Raw genomic sequence first — 23,751 nt, 5'->3', positions numbered from 1 at the left:
TGGGAAGTGTGGCTCCAGTGGAATGGATAAAATGACCTTTGGCTCAACCTCATTAGGTTGTACATGCACAGAATGTTCAGTGATATGTCTGGCAATTATTCAGTCCTGAGAAGATATGAGTTAACAGGTTTTGTTTTCAGCAAGTACGGAGGTACTGAAAGGGAATTGAAAGTTGAGGAAAAGAATAAAGGGGAGGGTGTTAAATAGAGGGAGGGTTTTAGACTGTCTGTCTAAAGCCTGTCCACCATCTACCAGGCACAAGTCAGGAGTGTAAAGGAATACTCCTCACTTGCCTGAGTGGGTGCAACTCCAACAAGTTTCAGCAAGCTTCACACCATCCAGGGCAAAGCGGACCACTAAAGTAGTATCCTATCCACAATCATTCAGTCCTTCCATCGCTCAGTAGCAGCAGTGCGTACAATCTACAAGCTGTGCTGTTGTAACTCACCGAAGCTCCTTTAGATTAGATTAGATTGCTTACAGTGTGGAAACAGGCCCTTCGGCCCAACAAGTCCACACACGCCCTCTGAAGAGCAACCCACCCAGACAATTTAGCAATCGGCAATTTAGCATGGCCAATCCATCTAACCTGCACATTTGTTTTTGGACTGTGGGAGGAAACCGGACCACCCAGAGGAAACCCACGCAGACATGGGGACAATGTGAAAACTCCACACAGACAATTGCCTGAGGCGGGAATTGAACCTGGGTCTCTGGCACTGTGAGGCAGCAGTGTTAACCAGTGAGCCACCATGCCACCCATAGGCTGGCAGATTGGAAGGGTATGAAGTGCAAACCTTTACATGACTTGGTAGTAGCTTAGAATTTTTGCTGAAACACAGGAAGAACAGTCTCGATTCTTTTGATCCAAAAAAAAATCTTCAATTTTATTTCAAAGGACCTTGAGTAGTCGTTCGAAAGAACACAGGTTGGCAACTCATCACTTTTTAGGGAAAGATGGAGTAGGAACAAGACATGTACCAGTCATTTGTGCCTGAAAATCAGAGTCAGGAATGAACAACCTGTAAGGAATTCTTATTTGCAGGTTTAAGTAGCCTCAGGCACACTGTTCAGCAATTCATAGAGCAACCTGATCAACTGAACTCAGTGAAGGCTAGATTCACAGCCGACACCAAGATTGAAAAGTATGTTGTGATGAAGACATAAGGATGTTGTAGATGGATATAGATAGGTTAGGTGAGTAGTCAAAATTGAGCAGATTGAATATGATATGGGAGAATGTGAAGCTATGTGCTTTGACAGGAAGAATGAAAAAGCAGAGTATTACTTAAAGTGAGAACAACTGCAAAATTCCAAGCAGCAGCCAGATCTATATGTTCTTGTCCATTTAATCAAGAAGGCGAGTGGGTTATTATCCTTTATAATGAGAGGAATTAAACATAAAAGTCAGGGTGTTATGCTTCAGTTAATCAGGGCCTTGTTGAGATTACATCTTGAATACAGTGTACAATTTTGGTCTTCATAATTAAGAAAGGATGTAAATGTGTTCAAATGGTTCAGAGGAGTTTTACTTGATTGACATTTGAATGAGTGAGTTCTCTTGTGAGGATAGATTGGATAGGCTGGGCTTGTTTCCACTCGAGTTTAGAAGAGTGAGGGGTGATTCAATTGAAGTGTATAAGAACATGAATGGTCTTGACAGCCTGGACATGAAAAGGATGTTCCCTGTTGTGGGTCAGTCCAAAACTGTTTTAGAATTAAGGGCCATCTTTTTAGGACAGAAATGTGGAGAAATGTTTCCCCTCAGAGGAAACTTTAGAATCCTCTGTCTCTAAAGGCAATGGAGGCAGGGTGATTAATATTTCTACATCAGAAATAGATACATTCCTGTTAGCCAAAGAAATCAAAGTTTATTGAGAGTAGAATATGGAATTCAAACACAACAGGACAGCCGTAATCTTACTGAATGGCCGAGCAACTTGAGGGGCCAAATAACCTGTGTCTGCTTCTGTTGTATGTTTACATGATGTTTTTTGCATGGGTATTTATTTTATCATATTACTTTGATTAGAGTAGCCTCTTGTACAATATTTGAAACAAAGTCAGAGACATGTGTCATTCACTGTCTTAGTTCCACTGATCGCCCAGGGTCTAGCTTATTATCTGATATTATATTGTTTTGAAAATCATTTCCTCTAAATTTGTCATGCAGTAGCATGTCAACTTTTTGAACTATGATTATCAAAGTAATAACCCCCTATGGGTGTGTAAATGAGCTCCACATCACAGCATTATCTTCAGCAAAAATGCCTTTTAAAGAAATGCAAGATTCAGGTCAGCTTCAAGGAAAGAAGATATTGTATATATACAGTGTTTTCATTACATTATTCAAGTAGCATTTCAAATAAACAATTATATTTTTCCTCTTGTGACCGTATGTTTCCTTGGGATGCTTATTCATGAAGATAATTTCATCTTGTAATGTATTTCTATATAAAACTAAACAGTTCCAGTTTGTTAGCATATCAAATTTGAAACCAAAGCTTTGCACTTTACATTTTAGGTTCTCTTCTGTCTTATTGCTAATGTTTTTTTCTTACATGCAACCAACTGTATATTTTCAGTATTTGCCTCTTTATGAATAGTATTCATTACATTTTAAATTAATGCATTCAGTCTCATCATGAAAATACATGGTAGGTTGTGTAATGTTAATTCACCTTATATATGGAAAACAAACAAAAAATCTCGACGATAATAATTCTTGTAATCATATGATGCAATCATAAGGAAGTTTTCCATTCAATACAGATCATGTCTGTGCTTTTTTATAATGTGCTAATATAGCATCTTTTGGACATCCTTTGGTCAGTAAAATACTGTATCATCTGTTAGGTATTAACATTTCATTAATGTTATGTAAAACGTGAATGCATTTTTCATGGATAGAATATTAGTCCTTTCATATTGAAGTTGGGGATACAGGATCATCATTAGATATCGATTTATAATCTGCAAGCTGCTTCAGGTGTTTCCTTATATTTACATTTTACCCAAAAAACATTTGCAACCAGTTGGCAATGACCTTATCACTAACCTCATAACCTGCTCTGACTTGAAAAATGCTGAGGATCATCCATCAACATGCTAAAGCAGAAAATATATTTACTTACCTTTTAATCACTTTACCCAAGCAGGAACTGTTGCATTTTCTTTATCCTGACAAAAAGAATCCAGTATAACTTTATTTCTTTGTTCACTTGTCATGCCTTATATGCTTTATTCCTAAAGATCTGGCAATGGCCTTGATTAATAATCATTTGGAAAATGGGAATTCTGAGAAAATACATTTTTTCAGTGAGAATTGTCCTTAAGAGTTTCTCTGGATGGTGAAAATAAAATGCTGTTTATATAAGTATCGGTTAGTTTAGTAGAGGTATTTTGCACCTTTATCTTCTTTATCCATGTTGCAAGTTAAGTCTTCATAACAAATGAAGGAAAGTAGTCGGCATTACAATATTTTAGTGGCACCCAAAATTGTAATACAGCAAATTGAGGATCCTGTGTTGAAGGAAAATTGTTTAGATACCATTTCTCTCCCAAAATAGGCTGCTGGACAGTGTTGTGGCAGGCATAAGGATCATGACTTGAGTTGCTGGCATTGCAGTGATTGAAGATTGATCAAAAACATTATCATTAAAAATTAAGAGTAGTATATCATGAAATATGAATGGGAAAATGCCACCAAGTGTCTGACTCGGTTTTTAGATATTTTCAGCAGCCTAATTAAAAATGGAATTTAAAAAACCAAAGAACTACAGATGCTGTAAATCAGAAACAAAAACAGAAAATACTGGAAAAGCTCAGCAGGTCTGGCAGCATCTGTGGAGAGAAATCAGCGTTAAACATTCAGTGACCCTTCCTCAGCTGCCAGATTAGATGTTGCCAGACTTTCTAGGCTTTAATTACAATTTCTGTTTCTGTTTGTAGTTGAAAAATTGAACTGTAGTTTAGGACTAGATGGACAGTGACTAGGCAATCGATGATTATATATTGACATTTGTTGAAAACCATCTTTACTGAGCTATTCCAGGAGCAATAGTTTACCTTATCAGACTGTATTTGTATCATGAAAGCTCCTGAGAGTCAGATTAAACTCCATATCACGTAGACGCTTTGCCTTGGGTGCCCAGCATCAAACAAGTCAGGGGATTGAGCAAGAGGTCAGATATCCCTCCTATGTGGCCTACTTTATATTGTTTCATGGTGCTTGCTAAGTTAATATGTACAGGCTCAGTTTCATACTAACTATAGATATTTTCTAATCAACCTTCTCAGAAAAGTTATGATTCCTTCTGGAATAGGTGGGATTAAATGCAGGTCTCCTAGCTCAGAGCTAGGGTACCACCAAGATTTGAACTGGGAATCATCCAGTTCACTAGGCAGGTGCTTTAACCCATTAAGGCACAGCACAATTGCGGTCACATTTGCAACTGCAACTCACCAATATGTCAATACTTTGTTTATTAAAAGGATAATTGGCCTGGATCTGCACAGACATGCAGTAGCTTTTTGGGCTACACTAACTTTCAGAATCTCAGGGAGGCCAGAGTTGCATGCCCATGAGGGAGCAAGACTGATTTCCCACTTATCAATTTAAATGCACTAGGCTAAGTGTTTCGGAGAATGTCCCATTGTACATTTCACGATCAATAGGTCAGTGGCAACTATAATTAGATTTTACTTCAATCCCTGTGGAGTTGCACAGTACACCTGTTGATGTTGACTGACATTTTTACTCGCAACTCACAGCGTCTCTGAATATTTGCAATGAGTTGTTTACTTGAAAGGGTATCAGTTTATTGTATTCTGCTTATTAGCAAAAATATTTTCATCTTAACTATTTCTTGGCTTGCAATCAAGAAATAATAAAGGTTTCTTCCTGCCATCAACACAATCAAAGGAATTAATCCGATTTTTCTTAGTCCCACATTGTTATTTTGTTGTGGCATTTGAGAATATCAGTTCTTTTTTATTCTGCTATGTTTTCATGTGATCTACTCTTCAAGCTTCACTCTGTTCCACTGAGATTAAGTAATTTATCACTGTCTGTGGCAGTCTGAATATGCCAGTAAGATATATTCTGCACTATTTTGGGGAAAGTGTCTTCCTTCTTCCATTCAGCCAATTAGTACACAGATTAGGAACTCAGTATGGGGAATTTCTAGAATGTATGTTCCAAAATACCATGGCACAACATGTCAATCAATCAAAGCACTTGTCTAATTTTTAACTTTTCAAGTTCTTAGCTCATACGGATTTGAATTATTTAAACAACGATTTCCGCAAGGATATTTTCTTTTGATTCTTAGTGCATTGGATCTGTTGCAGACTTCATTAGAATCTGAAACCACTAGAGGAAAGTGGTTGAGGCATATACTTTGGATGGTTTTTGGAAGAAATCTATATAGCACATGAGAGAAAAAAAATTTAAAAAATAAGCTGAATGTTTGAGATGAGATGAGATAGAAAGGGAGATTTATGTGGAACTTAAGTGTAGGCATAGACTGGTTTGTTTCGGTGTTTAATATTATATGCAATATTCTGCATTCAAAATGATAAGGTACAAGAGTTTAATTATCCTGCTGTGCAATGCGTTGTACTCTGAATACCTGCCATATTAAATATTTGTCACAATTTCAATTCATCTCCAATTCTTTGATCTTTCAGCTTTGCTAATCTGAAATCAAACTGGGGCTGCCTGATGTCTACACTTCAGAAGTACTTAGAATCTTGATAGTTCATTGAACTGACTATAAGAATGTGACATTAGTAGCTTCAAAGTGAAGGCTAAGTAGGTGGTATTTTACTGTATGTTTGCATTTAATGCCACCATTTCCTTGTACTGATCAGAATGGGTGAAATATTTGAGCCTGTCTCTTATTTTCTTACACAATTGCTGCTCAAATGTGTTTTCTTTGAGTAATTTGAAATTTTATCCTCCATGCACTAACAAAATAAATCTGGTTTGTACATAAGAATACACATATATTCATTAAGATACAATACTTTTGGACATTTGTAGAAATTATGAAAGAAAAGACAGGGAGGAAGGAAGGAACTAGAGTAAAAAGGCAGAGGATGTGTAATTTTCATAAGCTCAAAACTTGGTCTCTGATCAGATACTACAGATTGCCTGGATGAATAGAATGTTAAAATACTGAACAGTAGTTCCAAAGCCATGGTTGTGAATGATTTTCTTGCATTAAAGTGAATAAAGGAAAATCAGATGTGTTCATATACTGTCGTATCCTCTGACCCTCCAGAGAATTCACTGTACCTAGGTGATTTATGGTGCCAAACAGCAGACCCAGGAAAAATCTCCCATTAGAACTGTAAAGATAAGGAAACAACAACAAAAATAACTCCTATAATTACTTTACTTTCAGTGTTCCATTTCCTGTGGGAAGGGAAGCAAGTATCGCACTGTTTACTGCATGACTAAAGATGGAAAAAAAGTGGAGGAAGAGAATTGTAAACATCTGGAAAGACCTAAAACACATAAACGATGCCGAGGAGGTAGATGTCCTAAATGGAAAACGGGAGACTGGACTCAGGTGCAGTATAAAACTTCATGTAAACTCCCGAATTTACTTGTTTTAACATTTGGTTTCCTTTTTATTTCTTCTTTAAGATAAATGTGCAACAAAACTTTAGAAAAAATCCAAACATTTCCTTTTGCGAAATTAAGATGTGTCTCCTCATCTGTTCCAGTGCTAGACAAGGCAACATTACAAGGAAACAGACATCAGGTTCTTTGGCCACCAGTTGCAAGTTAAATGTCCTGATGCAATTTTAAAATGGTGGCTCAGGGAAATGCAATTAAGAATTGTCATCGCAGTCTTTACATAAGATTCATCAATTTTCTATGAGCCCACCCAGACTCTCTACTGGTGGAATCTTGAGATAGACCTACTTTGCCAATGGAAAGCAATCACACTATACAGACGTTCTTATAGGAGATGTAATTTTACTTGCGACTCCTTAACTCATATTGCAGAAACTTGTGTATTATTGAAAAAAGACACATTTTGCTGAAATATTTCCTCACACTCATCAGGACATTTCGCAAGAGTACAAATTCATGGGGAATACCAACATTTCTACTGCTAGTGCGTGAACAAAAACCGAAAGGTGGGATAGTGAAGAAAAGTAATAGTGTTTATTAGGCTAAAACCTAGAATAGAAGTGAATCAACTTAACATGTTTGCTTCTTTTACTTTCTAACACTACCCTATGCAAGCTTCAATAGTGACAGAGGTAACTTACTCCTGCCTTAACTATTGAGATGCTCTTGGCTAACACATTCTGAAGTGGGAGCACTTGGCTTCCTTGAAAGACTACTCTATTTTATCTAAGCAGGTAGGGACTAGCCCATTGCAATATGAGGGAGGATATGGGGTACGGACTGCTGGAAAGGGCAGTGGGTGAGAATTGGTAACACTTTGAGTCATGTCTCCAATTCCATGTCTCCTTACACCTGTCATCCATGAACTGGGAAAACTGAGCCTCAATATCTCTGTCAGCAATGAGCAGTACTGCTAGAATGGTTGCTGGAACATTACCATTCTCATAAAATTGTCCAGAATATTCTGTGGTTCATTGATAATTCCAAGTTATAGCAACTGCATCCAGCTAAGCAGAGTTTGGATGGCCTGCATGCTCCTCCACTGCCTCTAAACAGACTCTCTCCACTACTGTCTCTCCTCAATTGTCAGCTTTTCATGTATGTGATTTTCACATCACGAGATGAAAACCCAACTATCTACCTTGTCATTCCATCAAATTAAGAGCATGATGGTGCATGACTCCTGTAATATCCACCCTCAGAATGAATGAGATCCTCTGAGCGGCTACCCTTAATCTCCTGGTTTGCCTTCAAGAGAATACATGAAGGCTCAGTGGGAAATTAAAAGACACAATTTTGAGCTACAAAAACAAAATTATTTAAATTGATGATTAAGTCACTCACTACTAATGTCAAGTCAACATAGTTGAGTGTCAAAAGTATTTTTATTTTAAATTTATTCACCCATGAGACGTAGGCATTGCTGACTGGGTCACTATTTATTGCCTATACCTTGCTACCATTGAAATGGTGGTGATAAGCTGCCTTCTGGAACTGTTATAGTTTATGTGCTGTCAGTACATGTTTTAGGGAGGTGATGCCAAGCTCTTAATGCAGTAACACTGAAGGAACAATGATATGTTTCCGTGTCAGGATGGTGAGTGGTTTAGAGGGGAACTTGTAAGTGATGGTGTTCCCATATATCAGCAGCTTTTGCCCTTCTAAATGGAAATAGCTGTGCATTTGGGACATGCTGCCTAAGGATTTGGTGAATTTCTGTAGATTGTACACACTCATCCTGAGGATTCAGCATTTTTACTGCTGAACATAGATAGTGGAGGGATTGGATGTTTATGGATGTTGTGCAAAAGAAGTATGCTCTTCATTTTGGATGGTGTCAGGCTTCTTGAGTGATGTTGGTGCTGTACTCATCCAGCAAGCAGGGGAATATTCCATTATACCTGTGACTTGTGCCTTGTAAATGGTAGACAGTCTTTGGAGAATTAGGAGGTGAGTTACTCACTGTAGAATTTCTAGTCTCTGGTCTAATCTTGTAGCCAATGTAATTAAAAGGCAAGTCCAGCTCAGTTTCTGGATTCTCACTTGTTTCAGATGTCATTGCCTAGCATTTGTGTGGTGTGAATATTATTTGCCGGCTTACAGTGTAAATCTAGATATTGCACAGGCCTTGCTGCATTTGGACATGGGCTGCTTCTGTATCTGAGGTGTGGCGAATGATGCTGAACATTGTGCAATCATCAGCGACATTCTCATTTCTGACCTTATGATCGAGGGAAGGTCATGGATGAAGCATCTGGGCCTAGGATACTACCCTGAGGAACTCCTGCAGAGGTGGCCTGAAGATGAGCTGACTGACCTTCAACAATCACAACAACATCTTCCTATGTGCCAGATATGAATTCAACCACCAGAGAATTTCCCCCGATTTGCATCAACTCCAGGTTTGCTGGGCCCCCTTGATGCTACATTCAACCTTGATGTCAAGGGCTGTCACTCTCACCTTACATTTGGAATTCAGTTTTTTTGTCCATGTTTAAATGACTGTAATGAGGTCAGAAATTAGTGGCTCCAGCAGAAATTAAACTGAGCATCGTTAATCAAGTGCCGTCTCATGGATATTTTCAATCAACTTGTTCAAACCGCTGGAGCAAATGAGACCTAAACCCAGGCCTCCTGGAAGTACTGCTTGATAAGCATTATCTGTTGATTCTATCTTCCATCACTTTAATTTCATCATTTAGTTCAATCATTAAATAGCTGAGCTGTTCCTATCTCACCAAGACTCCAATGATGTCTCCTCCTATTCGAGCTGTCAGTTGAGAAGTGGCTGGAGTGCTTCACTAATTCTCTGCCACTCCTTGGTGTTTTGCATTACCTTCCCTTGCTAAGAAGGAAAAGAACATGGTTATGAATAAGAGTAATGGCTTGTGATGAATGGATGGAGGGCATCTACTGAGGATGACCACGAGGAATAGAGGTAACCTTATATAAATATAAAGGTATACACCAAAACCATCTGTTGGATAAATAACTTGAGATATAAATAAGTGCAGGAACAGAGGAATGAACGCGTACACTGAGTGAGTTCATCTGAGCAGTACTTTGCTGAAGTAGGCTTGAGAAGATAGAGTGAGGGGACTGGTTTGCACACATCAAGATATAGATGAATGGATTTCTATCCTCATCACCCTTGCCCTTCAGAGATGATTGGAGCATTTTCAGCATTAACTCCAAATGCATGTAGCTGGGCTGCTGCCACCATTGATCTCATAGGCATGTTCTAGCCATGCTTCTTTGTTTCACCACCAGGCTCCTCCTTCTCATTGTCCCCACACAATGCCAGCTCCCAGCAAGTCAAGGACTTAATGTCTGCCATTTTTATTGACAAAATTTAAGGCAGCACAGTGGCTCAGTGGTTAGCACTGCTACCTCACAGCACCAAGGACCCAGGTTTGATTCCAGCCTTGAGCAATGGTCTGTGTGGAGTTTGCATGTTCTCAGGCAATTGTCTACATGGGATTCTGCCAGGTGCTCTGGTTTCCTCCCCAAGTGCAAAGATGTGCAAGTTAAGTGGATTGGCCAAGCTAAATTACCCATCATGTTCATAGATGTGTTGGTTAGGTGTGTTAGCCATGGGAAATGCAGAGTTATAGGGTGTGGGGATGGGTCTAGGTGGGATGTTCTTCAGAGGGTTGATGTGGATTTGTTGGGCCAAATGACCTATTTTCACACTGTAGGAATTCTATTCTATATATATATATATATAAAATGAAATGCTGCATAAAATTAATCAGTAATTTGTTCAAAAAGTCAGAAGGTTCAAAATTCTCCTTCATTTCCACAGCCTGCTGCATGAATCATCACAAATAACTAAGCAGCACTGTGTCCTGACCTTGAGTGGAAACTCCTGCCAGCCCTTCTAAGTGGCAAAGCTTCCTTTCACCATTGCAAAACCAGCCATGAGACAGAGGAAAGGGGCTTCCTCTTTTGGAATTACCCACCATTCAGTCATTCATAAAAAAATCATCTTAACATAAGGATTGGTGGAAGTGAGGGGTGTTGGCAGGGGCATATTTCAGTTGAGATGAGTTATATCTAACTCTGGAAGGCATAACTGTGACAGACAGGCAAAGGAGGCAGCATGGATTCTCAAGTTTGTGTACAAGTAAAAACAAAAAAATAATTTTGGAGCAGATACTTTATGCAGAGTTTTGAAGAAAAGATTTCATGAGGACTGTGGGATAAATCTGGTTGCCCAGTTGGGATAGATGAACATCAATTGTTCCTCACCAAATAAATTTTCCCCAACTCCCCATGCACACCCCTGACCCAAATACCACCCAACAATAGCCCCATTCTACAGACCTTACAAACTTTATCAGGCTCAGTACTGCAGGCGGATGTCCAATGAACTGCCTGGATCACAGCCAATTGATTTTTGGGCCAGCAAGTAGAATTTCTAATGTAAATCTCATCATAACAGAGCAAACATTTTTCTTAGTCCCAGAAGATACGTCATTACAGTCAGTAAAGCAGCTCACTTTTTTGAGATTAACTTCTGATAAGAAGCGTGTTGCTGCTGTCTTTGAGGTTATAATAATTTGATTTGACTCTATTTTTCTAATATTGTAGTCCTGTTAACTTTACAATATGCTGTCATTTATGAACAGCATTGCTCAATAGAGTAATGTTAAAATTATTGGTATTGCTGAACTCTATATATCCCATTGGTAATTATCATTCAGTTACCAAATGTGCTTGTGGTGGGATGTTATGATTATTTTCTTATCTATGTCCAAATAGAGTTTCATGAAAAGCAAGCAACTTAGAACTTCCTTTCCTAATCTCTCACGAACAGATAGTTAATCAAATCCAGATTTCTCGAAAGAAGAATGCTTAGGAGTTGTTTTCATGAGATCTCCTTTCTGCCTGGTATTGAAAATTGTGGAATAAATTTTGATGAAATTTATAAAAGCCCATTTATAGAAACCGGCCAATATCTAAGTACGGTATAGTAAGCCTGTAAATAACCTCATTCCATGGTAAGTACACAATTAATCTCAGAGCCTCAGAAAAAGGGAAATGAAAATTACAACTCATACACTTGACCATACCTCGTAACCTTTGCATTTGTGTGTAGTTTAATGCAGGAACAGGTTAAGTTCAATTATAAAAGCCAAAAGAACTGCAGATGATGTAAATCAGAAACAAAAACAGAAGTTGCTGGAAAAGCTCAGCAGGTCTGGCAGCTGTGCAGAGAAATCAAAGTTAACGTTTCAGGTCTGGTGACCCTGATGTCTTCCATAATGATACAGCCAACCACCTTCCATTATCTGGGCACAAACCTCAACTGAACAAGGTACCAAAGTGCCACCAATACATATCAAACTATACTCCACGATGGTTATTACCATTGGGAAAATGGAAGCCGAGGGCAGAACATTGAGAAAAAATATCAATTAAGTAATATTTATTGATTAACAAAAACTAGTTTTTCATACAAATTATACTGAAATATTTAATAATGTCTGAGCATGTATAAATTTAGAACTTCAAATTCAACTAATTCAGTACTATAACTATAAAATTTTCATTTTACAAGTGTTCTAGTAAGTTTGAGCAAACATTATTACTTCTGAAGCGACTGCCATTTCAGCATTCAGTTTAGTCGTGCTATGCTATTAATTCCTTTTGATGATGGTATTCCCACAAAAGTGGAGAGATTTCCAGGATTTTGGCTTATCAATGGTGAAGGACCAGTGATACATTTCTAAGTCAACATAGTGTGTAACCAGAAAACATTCTTAGAAATTATGATATTCTCAAAACTATTGTTCTCCTTGATTGTGCTACTGTAGGAATATGCTTTTGAAGTATTTTTTCTATCTTATTGCTGATCATTGTTTATTGATTGTTGATAGTGCAGTTATGGAGTCCACTGACAGGAGGAGCAAATCAAATGAATTGCTTTATCCTAGATAATGTTGACATTTTGAATGCTTTTGTTTGCTAGCGTCCACCCTGGAGATGGGTGTTCCATTACAATCCTAACATTAACCTCCCAATAGTGGAGGGATTTTGAAGAATTGGATGTGCTATTAATTGAAATGTATTCAAATACTGTCCTGCTCTTGTACTCATGATTCAACATGGAGATTTATTCATGGCTTCTGGCCAATAATCAACTACAGGATTTTGATTTTGAGGAACTCAATTATTATAGTATAATTGGTTATCAATGAACAATAGTTGAACTTTTTCTTGTTGGAGATAGTCAATAAGTTGCCATTGTGTGAAGTAAATTTCACTGACCACTTATCAGCCCAAGCCTAGTTGCTTTCAGCTATGATCTGGCATCTGGCTTATTACAAAAAAGTTGTGAATGGAAATGTCAATGAACGTCCTACCTCTGGCCATATGTCAGACAGTAGGATGTTAATGAAGCAACTAAAGTTGTTTGAGGCTTGGATACTTGTCTGAGATGCTACAGTAATGTTCCAGGCTATGATAATAGCCATGAATTTCAACTATCATTCCAAAAGCTGGAATATTTTACCTATGTTATGTCCCATTAACTTCAGATTTGCAAGGGATCTTTGCTGCCATGTGTTGTATACTACCTTATCGTCTAAGGTGGTCACTGAAACAATACGTAGAAGGTAAATTTAAGGGTCACAGACCAGAAACCTTAACTCTAATTTCTCTTTTCAGATGCTGCCAGACCTGCTGAGCTTTTCCAGCAATTTGTGTTTTTGTTTCTGATTTACAGCATTCGCAATTCTTTCATTTTTTTATTTGGTAAATTTAAGGTGATTGGCAAGTGCATACCATGATAGACCTCAATGATATGAGAGCAAATGTATTCAAACATAAAGTACTAACTTTGACATTAAGTGGAACAGACATTTTACCGTTTACCATTTCACAACTGCGGTCCTGTGATCCACTACTCACCTTTAGTTAATTCCGTGTGACTCATATTTTGGCATTTTTAAATATGGCATGATAGGAAATACCTTACTTTTCTCTTAGTTTGAACTTCAGTTTTCTCCCTGCCTCTTACTAGCACAACTTTATTTGTTCTTCACCAAGTAGGAAAGTGCCAGTGACAAGCTCATTTCGCTTGAATAGTGTTGTTTATGAATCAGTCATTATTGATAGCTGTCAGGGAGAAGGTTTTCAGCCTTCTGCTAAGATTCAAAGATTATTTGTGATGATAGGCAATCTGCCAAAGTAAAAGAAAGTGTTTACATTTTTATTCACTCTTCAGTGTAACATTTTATATGTCCATCTTCTTAAGCAGCCCCTCAGGTTTGAGGATGATTTGCTTCCATCCCGAATTGATAATTAATCAGTGGTGTTTGATCTGTAAACTCTTTGTCATTGCAAGGCAAGTGTTGCTTGCAGGGTAAGGTGGCGGGTTATTTGGAGGTTTGAGTGCTTCCTCCAAAACCTCACATTTTCAGCGGCATGGTGGCTCAGTGGTTAGCACTGCTGCCTCACAGCGCCAGGGACCCAGGTTCAACTCCCACTTCAGGCAACTGTCTGTGTGGAGTTTGCACTTTCTCCCTGTATCTACTTGGGTTTCCTCAGGGTGCTCTGGTTTCCTCCCACAATCCAAAGATGTGCAGGTCAGTTAAATTGGCCATGCTAAAATTGTTCATGGTGTTAGGTGCATTAGTCAGGGATAAATATAGGGTAGCGGAATGGGTCTTTCTGGTTAGGTTACTCTTCAGAGGGTTGGTGTGGACTTGTTAGGCCATACTGTAGGGAATCTAATCCAATCATTCACCTCTGCACATTCACAAACCCTCCTCAATGAGTCTGGTGCCTTCCCAAATGAGCCTTTTCTAGTTTGGTCATTCACAAGCTATAACTCTTATGGGTCAATGGGAACGTTTTCACCCTTTCAGCAATATTTGTAAGTCATCCCTAAAGCATTTCCATTGTTCTTCTGGGAATCTCCTCCTGCAACCAAGTTCAAAGTAGAAATGTTGCTTTGGAATTCTCATGTCAGACAAATGGACAACATGTGCTACCGTGTTGAACTGGTTTTGAGTGATCAGCACTTCAACACTGGACAAGTTAGTTTGGATGAAGAACCTGCAATTGGACCACCTTTCTTGCTATTTTACTTGCAGAAATTATTACCACTGGTAATAATTTTCCCATGCAATAAAGTGCATTCTGTCAGTTATTTAAGTCTCTGAAGCATAGGACTTGAGGACCACTGCTACCCAAAAATCATAACTTTTGTTTCTAATTAAAATCTGGTTCTCACATATTCTTTTCCTCAGAATGCCTAAGGCTGAGTTGGCTCAGTGGAAATGATGACACGTTTTGTCTCATATGTCTGCCTTAATGGGGGGAGTGTCCAAATTGGCTCATATCCTCCAGGATCGCAACACTGATCTAAATCAAAGAGCATGGTGTTGTGATGTCAGAATAAGTTCAAAGATGAATTTAATTTTCTGTGTGTGTAGTGAAAGATCCATTTTACAGATGCTTCAGAGAATGAGTCAACTATGATTCGGAGCTCAGTTTCTGAACATGTCATCTGTATATAGATGCTCATGATTCAATTTGAAGTAGTTTTTATTTGGTTGAAGAGGACAGAAGTTTCCCATCTCTTCTATATCCCATGCGTATGGTTTATTTGCTGGAGGCGCAATGCAGTTGTACAGAGAGGAAAATGGAGAAGTGAATTAGTGCAAAGATACAGTTTCTACCTCTGCTTTAGTTGTGTTTTATCACAGAGTAACATTTGTATTCTACCAACATTTATACTGCTAGCTAAACCAGGCATGATCTGCTGGAATGGTAAGCCTTATAAAGAAATCTCTTAAATGGATATAATCTAAAACTCAAAACTCTTTTTTACTGCAATATAATCTTCTGGAATTGCAAATATTGCAGGACCAATGAAAAATAATACTCACTGCCAAAGCTGCCTCCCCATCCAAGTCAACTTATTCAGAATACAGATGCAATCAATCAACGCTAACTCTTCTGAACAAAACATGTTGCTCATGTCAAAGATTTCAAAGTGGTAGGAATGTAACTATTTCCTTTTTTTGGCAGCTTCTTCATTCATGAGATTCCCCTTGGACAATCTTGACTTGGCCAAAAAGACTTGGACAACCTTGATCCATTCTTTTGAAAAATGATGATCATTGTAGTTTGCGCAGATGACTATTTTGTCTGTTGTCATTGTTAGAGGGAACCAAGTACTTGTTTCTATCAATTCCTATCAGTCCAATTCACATTTTCTAAAACATGGTCAGTAAAGTTATTCCACTTTTGCTGTAGTGAATACCATTCAAATGTTCAATCAAGGAATGACAATGGTATGTTTCCCATTCTGATTCATTCCGAACCATTCAGTACATCTTTGGTTCTCTTCAATCTTAATTACATTTTTTGTTACATAAGGATCTCACAGAGGATTGGATAAATAAATATTTGGAAAGGTATAATCCTGACTTTTTTGTTGCAATAATAGAGATCCATATTCAGAAAACCCAGAATTCCATTTGCTTTGCACGTTATCCACTAATTGTGGAATCCCAATTGAAGCGCATTTTTAAGATGAATTCCAGTATTGATAATGTACCTCCAGTAGAATATTGGATTACTATACTTAAAATTATCATTGATGCATCCTTTTTACTGGCAATGCACATGACATAGCATTTTTGGAATTGAATGCTATCTTCTGTTGGTCAGACAATTTTTGAAATTCCAGAACATTATCTTGGATTAATTTGATCTTTAGTTTTGCCTGATGCCTAAATTGCACAGGGAACTGTAAATATTCACCTTGACTCCACAGTCTTCACAGCTTGTATATTATTATAGAATTGGTACAGAATACCCCATAAGCCTTCACATGGATATAGTCAGGTGTTTTAATGAGTTTTTTTTCTGGCAGGGCCTCCCAAGAGTCCTCCTTCTATCCAAATGTCCAGAACCTGATATTGTTATAATTAACACTTTGCTCAAAGGCAGCATCTCAATGCACAATTCATGGTCCCATCACTGGTATTTGCTTGACTTCATTGTCATTCAAGCCAGAGACCACAGAGATATCCATGTCACCTATCTCGTGACAGGAACTGCTGATTGCTGGACTTAGCACCAACTTATGTAGTCTACCATCTCCAACACTTTGACATGAAAATAGCAGAAACAGCAGAAGTAATGTTTCAAGTAAATTATTTTCAAAGGCCTCAAAGATTCCACTAAGTGACCCTTCTCAGTCAGAACCTAACTGCCAATCTCTCAATCTCTAGCCACAGGGCGCTGATGCTGATAGTGCCCGGTCAAACCTATGGTCCACCATACCAAGCTCATTTGAAGAGATCCTTGGTCTCTAACAGGAAATATCATGACCGGTTCATCACAAATAAATAAGAGATACAGGATCTAAGCTTATACATATTTTGCAGTATTGCACAAAATACTAAAACTGAATCACCATGGAAGCATCACAGTACATTTAGAGGCAATTTGTTTGTGGCTTGGTCTCAGAAAGACTTATTTCCAACTATAAAGCACAGGAAGGAGATTAATGACCAGATATGCCTTAAGTAGTCACATGATGATATGGTGTGGGTGGTTCAAGGAAACTCACAAAATTGGAAACAGTTTGAGTTGTGTTAGCCACAAATTGTTAAATATCTGTTTAACTTCCATACTTTAAATTGAAACTGAGTTAGAACATGCTCCACAATGACATGCTGTTTGCATATAATGTAAAATGATGTTCAATACTACCTCATGGAAAAGGCTATAACGTAATAAATCTTTGCCATCTAATTACAAATACTTTATGAAATTGCCAAATTTTGAACATGATAAAAAATATGCAAAGGATTTGTATGTGCATTAGGACCATTAGGTCCCTTACATGTGTAAATATCATGGCAATTACTTGTTTTAGATCCTGTTGGAAACTAGTTAATTCAAATCAGGAATAAGGCTACCATTGCTCTGAATCCTTCAGCAGCCATTGCAGCCTAAGACATAAGTTACAAGTAAGTTTGTTTTACATGTTGAAGAATATTACTGTTTATCTCTGCCTTTATCACTCTTTAGGTCCCACATTCATTGAGAGGTGACCCTCTTCTCTACCCACAAATATCAAAGCAAAGAACATTTGAAAAATGTGCAATGAAATTAGAACTAACTTTCATACACATGCAAAGGAAAGACCAGGGAAAGCACTGCGTCTCTTTGTGGTCCACATCCTTGGAATGCATGAATCTGCGGCAGCCAGTGGTGATTAGGTTAGATTCCCTACAGTATGGAAACAGGCCCTTTGGCCCAACAAATCTACACTGACCCTCCAAAGAGCAACCCATCCAGACCCACTCCCCCATCCTACATTTATGAATGTACCATCCTACAGGCAATTCAGCATGGCCAATTCATCTGAATTGCACATCTTTGGTATCCATTGCTAAGCTGGATTTTCTGAACTGGCTGGCAACTGTAAAACTTAAATCAGGCTTCTGAATGGATGCTGCAGTTCCAATTAAATATTACAGCAAAGTTTTCTGATTGTCCAAAACAGGACTTGTGCATGCCACACGATTCACCAAAATGAGGGTGGAGGGTAAAGAGGACATATTCCCTGATTTATTAATTTTTATCCATGATCCACTCTCACCTATCATGCAGACCCTTATAATATCAAGGTTAATATAATGAATGTGTTTTTATATTTATTAAATAAAAATAATATCCTTTACAATCACAATGTGCATGTGAAAGTATGGTTTAGAGTTTTGCTGGCATCATTTTAGATGTTATTAACACAGTGTTGAGAATATCACCAGATATTGTTCATTCTGAACTTCCACGTGCTTCATTAGCCAGGGATTTCTGGAAAATATCATCTGTAGCACGGGAACAGTGTTGCACCTACTTTTTTTCAGAACCTTTGTCAAATGCTGATTTGTGCTAGTTTTATGATAATGCCATCTCCCATAGTAAAACTAAAATAGAGTGCCTTGATTTACACAAGTAAGAGGTCAGTATACATATATACCCTAAGATTAAATATAGCATGATCTGAGGTCATCTGATAAAGTTGTAACTGGAATTTATGGAAATTGTACCCATTTTTACTGCAATGGTGAGGGCATTGGTCATTACTGGGGATTCAGGGTCAGGGGAGTGTGGGCTTACCACTGGAACTTTGCCCCTGTGGATGCATCAGGCGTGAACACACCACTGTCTTCCCCATCACTGAGCCTGCAAGTAGGCCACGAAGTTACACCTGGTGGTCACTTCATCCAGTGTGCCCATGCACCAGCAGTAGTGGGAAGAGGCCCATAAATCATCCATAATTTGCCAGTGAGTGCTTCAGTTAGCCTAAGAGTGGCCAGGCTCTCTGCCATCTTCACCCGTATATCACCTGTCCCATAATTCTACCAACTTCATGCTTTTCATTTTGTTTCCCATCTCCATCCCTACCTGGTCCCATAACATCTCACAGAAATCTCTCCACATCTTCCATGTCCAATCTATTGACAACTTTAAATACCCTTATCAGGTGCATTACCTCCATTTCTTCTCTTTTTTTTAATGTTACACAGCCATAAACAGTTGCTTTAATAATACCATGTTCATTATCGTGTTTGCAAAATTGAACATAATATAAAGTATGATTTAGCCAGGGTCTTGCTCTAGTTTAACAAAATGTCAGTACTTCTGTATTCCAAGCTGCTCGAAATAAATCAAAATAAATAAATAATTATTGATTACTTTGATCTACAGTGTTGCTCTTATTATAGTAAAGGAAGAATTAAAAGCAAAAGCACTGTATTTGAGATGCCCATAACAGAACATATCCACCCATTTTTCATAACCCTAATAAATGGTACAACATTTGCAGTTGATTCATGCTGGTTTCTATGTCTCAACACAAGCAAGTAAACACTGCAGGAGGTTTTGCCCGAAGTTCACTCTGGCAAGAATGAGTAGTAACTAGCATAAATGTTGATGTAATTTCTTTAGATGATTCGAGAAATTATGGGCATTTTGTATTTTCACAGATTTATTGTAATATTTCCTGTACAATATGTTATGGCCTAAGTAAGCTTTGAGTTTTTAAAATCAGCTTTCTGGTAAATTTATTTGTTCTGTGATTAATATAGGCTACCAATGTATTCTTGCATTGTTTAGTTAACGTATTTATTTCCTGTTTCACTTCTCTTGAAATCATGTATTTCAAACTTTGCACTTTTCATGGTATAGTTTTTGTGACAGCCAACAAACTGAAATATTTCACCTTCATGTTTCTGTCTAAATTCATAAATTGAAATGGAACAAAGTACAAAATCAAAACATTACAGGCAGTGACCAGGAGGTTTAGCTATGTGTTGCTAATGTGTGATGCCTCTTTCCACTGACATGAACAATTTACCATTACATATTAACATCTGTTACAAATGTAACACTATTCGCTGTGGTACTTGAACATACACTAGTATTATCTTTGTAGAGCATTGGCACCCTTAAAGAAAAGTATACATTTATATGTCTCTTCATGTATAAGTGTCTCCTGGTTTAATGAAACACAAGAATTAGAATATAGCATCCATACGATGGTTCCAAGAGCAGGTCAGAGGCTGGGAATTCTGTGAATACTAACTCACCTCCTGATTTCCCAAAGCCTGTCCACCATCTACAAGGCACAAGTCAGGCATATGATGGAATACTGTGTCTGCACTTGCCTGCATGAGTGCAGCTGCAATAACACTCAAGAGCCTTGACATCATCCAGGACAAAGGATCCTGGATCCTATACCTTCGACATTCACTCCCTCCACCATCTACAAGATCCACTCCAACAATTCACCAAGGTTCTTCAGTAGCACTTTCCAAACCTGCAACCTCAATTGCCTGGAAGGACAGAACAGTGGCTGTATGAGAACACAATCATATGTATGCATTCCTCCAAACCATTCACCATCCTGAATTAGAACAATATTACTATTTTTTTCATGGTTGCTGGCTCAAACATCTGGAACTCCCTTACGAATAGCAATGTGGGTGTACCTACAACATGTGAACACCAACAGTTGTAAAAGGCAGCTCATCACCATCTCTTCCAAAGGCAATTGCAGGTGGGCAATAAATTCTGGTCTGACTAGTGAAGCCCACATCCCATGAAAGAAACAAGGAAAAGATCAGTGTTTCAAGGCTGTTCTGCCAATCAGAGATCTCATGGCTAAATTGTAGCACATCTCCATTTACTTTTTTTTCCATATTTCTTAATGTTACCTACAAACAAAATGAATTGCATGGATTTGGGTTCATTTCAGGTCGCACTAATAAACTGACATTTTTTTAAAATATCACAATCTATTTCTCCCATTATTCGAAGCTCCAGAGCTGAATCAGTAAACGTTCCAACATGGAAACTAGCTCCTGCTGGAGTTTCAAAGTCATTGATGTTTTTATTTCCATGCTATTGAAAGTGTATTCTCGGGAAATGCATATTCCAATATTCTCATTTAAAGCATATTGCAAATGATAATGGAGCATATGTATTTCACCCATTTTTTGAGAAAAAAAGGAATACAGTGTGACATGTGCACAGCTAGAAAACAAGGATGACTTTGGAGTTACATGACTTTTCTTTTTTAAGTAAATTTTGGAACAAATCAATACAATTTACTATTTACATTTCTAAAATATTCTATTTAAACATCCATTTTACTTGCAATTTTGACATAGATAAGTGCAATACTTTCCAATGTGCAGTTCCTACAGTTTCAAAGTAGAACTATTGCTAAATGTAATCTGTTGTTAAATTCACAATGTCATTAGGACTTTGATAAGTAAAGTCGGCAGAGCATCTCTTAAAGTTAAAGCAAATTGGAAAGAAAAAGTGTTCTACTTGCAATATTTGGAATAACTTGAAAAAGTTTTAATTGTTCAGAAAAATGTTGTACACTATATATGTTTTGTGTGGCTCAACAGATTCTTACTTTTGAGGTCTTTTCATTGCCACGGAGAAAAGACCAAAAAGTATTCTTACCCTCCCCCATATACTGGGCAGAGTTCCCAGATTCCTGACTGATATAAATTACAGCAGTGATTGCAAGTTGCTGATGTAATTTAAGTAAGTGCTTTTAAACAATTGATGTAAGTTATTCTAGTGTTTGTTAATTTAACTTATTTTGAAGTACATGGTTAACGTCACAGAAGTTTACTTTTTGGACTTTAACAAATGAAGTTTTACTCATTGCCCAAAAGCCGATAGTTCTGAAAAAGGACAAAAGGCTGTGTCTTACACCGTTCGGACCATACTGCATTTAATAAATGCACATGGATAATGCTACATTAAATATTTGTGTGTATCTTGAGAATGATATTGTCACTTAGACATTCTTATCTTAAGATATAAAGTATTATAAATTATTGTTAGGCATTTTCATAATTTTATTTATATTTGTAAATAGTGCTTGGAATTTTATCAGATTAGTTCTGTCTTCCAGTCACTTGTTACATTCTAATGTGTTAGTGAGAATAGTAATATGATGTGCTTCAGTTGACTGGTTATGCTATATTAATAGTTAAGAATCAGTATTTGTGTGTACAGATGCATAATTCAGACGATTTATTAATCAAGGTTTAAAATACATATGCACTATAGAAATATAGGCTTCATACTGACACTTACCTTTGCAAATTCGGCAGTGCTCAGCTTTATGTGGAAGTGGAATTCAGCAACGAGAAGTCTTCTGCCAGATCGCAAACCAAAGCATTGAAGATTCTCACTGCAGTCAATCTACAAAACCTGTTTCAGTTCAGCACTGTCAAACTGGAGAATGTTCGCATTATAGCTGGCATGTAGAAGAATGGGAAAAAGTAAGTACAACAGCTGCAGTAGACAGCAAAAGAACTATTCAGAATAAACAGGAGAAAGGCACTCTTCCTGGCATGCAACCGTTGTATTTGAGGTGTGATTTGTAAACTAGGATCAGATGGCTGGCTTCATGTGGTTAAAAGGATGTTTGACATATGGCCAAGGAACTTAAAAGTTAGAGAAAAGAAAACTTCTGCAACATAGGAATTAGGGATAAGTGAAACATTATATTACTTTAAATGTTATTTAACGGAAGGAACAGAGATTTACATATTTTTCAGTTATAATTGTCAACATTACAATTTTACAATAGCATGATAATTCTAACATAAAACGTTAGATTATTCATGTTTGTCTATTTATAAAACAGATTTGCTTTCAACATTTCAAACTGTACAACTTACAAACATGAATATTGGATAGTGATGAAAAATCTTAAATAAGTAGATCCTAGTAGTGAGGGTGTTTGAGAATATGACGTATATTTATCATTTTTGACACTTACATAAGAAATAGCAATTCAACTCAAGGTAGGTCATAATGTAAAGCCCTTTGTATGTTTACAAGTTGATTTTTATCTTCATTTTTAAATGAGCTTTTATCTCCCCCATTCTCTCCCCTCAGTCCCTTTTCACTCCCAGCATCTGGAGTCAATTAATGAGCCCATTGTGGCAGGCTGTGCTGAATGTGTCACATTGCTTTGTTAAAGTATTCCAGACTGAAAACAAATTCATCCGTGCTCTGAACATTTGCAACATTTCACAGGCATATTTCCAAGGAAAGTCTTAAAAACAACCACGGTCACAAATTACTCTCTTTTTTGCTGGAAATGTATATTAAACTATTGCAGATGTGAAATATGCACATGACAACATTCTTAGCGAAATTGTTGTATTTCTGTCCCACTTACTTGGAAAAAGTGGCATCCATATTATTAACTACAAAATGAATAAGTTAAAAAATATCACATAATGTTCATTTTATATAAAGCCAATATTTTAGGAGAATGAAAAGAGCACAAGGCTTGTGTTGAATTGTAGCATAAGAAATTTTCAGCAGATTCATGCTTAATCTGTAATGAAATGATGTATAGGACTGTGTTTTAAAATTTTTAGAAATAGCACTAAGGTCAGAATAGCCTGACATGTAATGTGATTCTCAGTCTGTTTTTAATTTGACTATACTTAGAGTCTCTTTCGGAACAACCAGCAACTGATGAACCTCTTGTTTTTAACAATTAAAAGCAAAAGATTGTAAGA

At 37.4% G+C, this 23,751-nt stretch overlaps 1 protein-coding gene across 4 annotated transcripts in view; it reads left to right on the top strand.

Moving 5' to 3' along the window:
- Positions 1–23,751, top strand: part of adamts9 (ADAM metallopeptidase with thrombospondin type 1 motif, 9) — a 255,565-nt gene that overhangs the window by 181,827 nt on the left and 49,987 nt on the right. For all 4 annotated transcript variants that reach the window (XM_060835670.1, XM_060835669.1, XM_060835668.1 and 1 more), the window contains 2 exons: positions 6,411–6,578; positions 22,324–22,494. In XM_060835670.1, the coding sequence (XP_060691653.1) occupies positions 6,411–6,578; positions 22,324–22,494 (339 nt within the window). The remainder of the gene's footprint in view (positions 1–6,410; positions 6,579–22,323; positions 22,495–23,751) is intronic.

The sequence above is a fragment of the Hemiscyllium ocellatum genome, chromosome 14 (genome assembly GCF_020745735.1).
Source record: "Hemiscyllium ocellatum isolate sHemOce1 chromosome 14, sHemOce1.pat.X.cur, whole genome shotgun sequence".
Lineage (NCBI taxonomy): Eukaryota > Metazoa > Chordata > Chondrichthyes > Orectolobiformes > Hemiscylliidae > Hemiscyllium > Hemiscyllium ocellatum.
The sequence above is the reverse complement of the archived record's forward strand: the minus strand, read 5'-3'. Positions and strand labels throughout refer to the sequence as shown.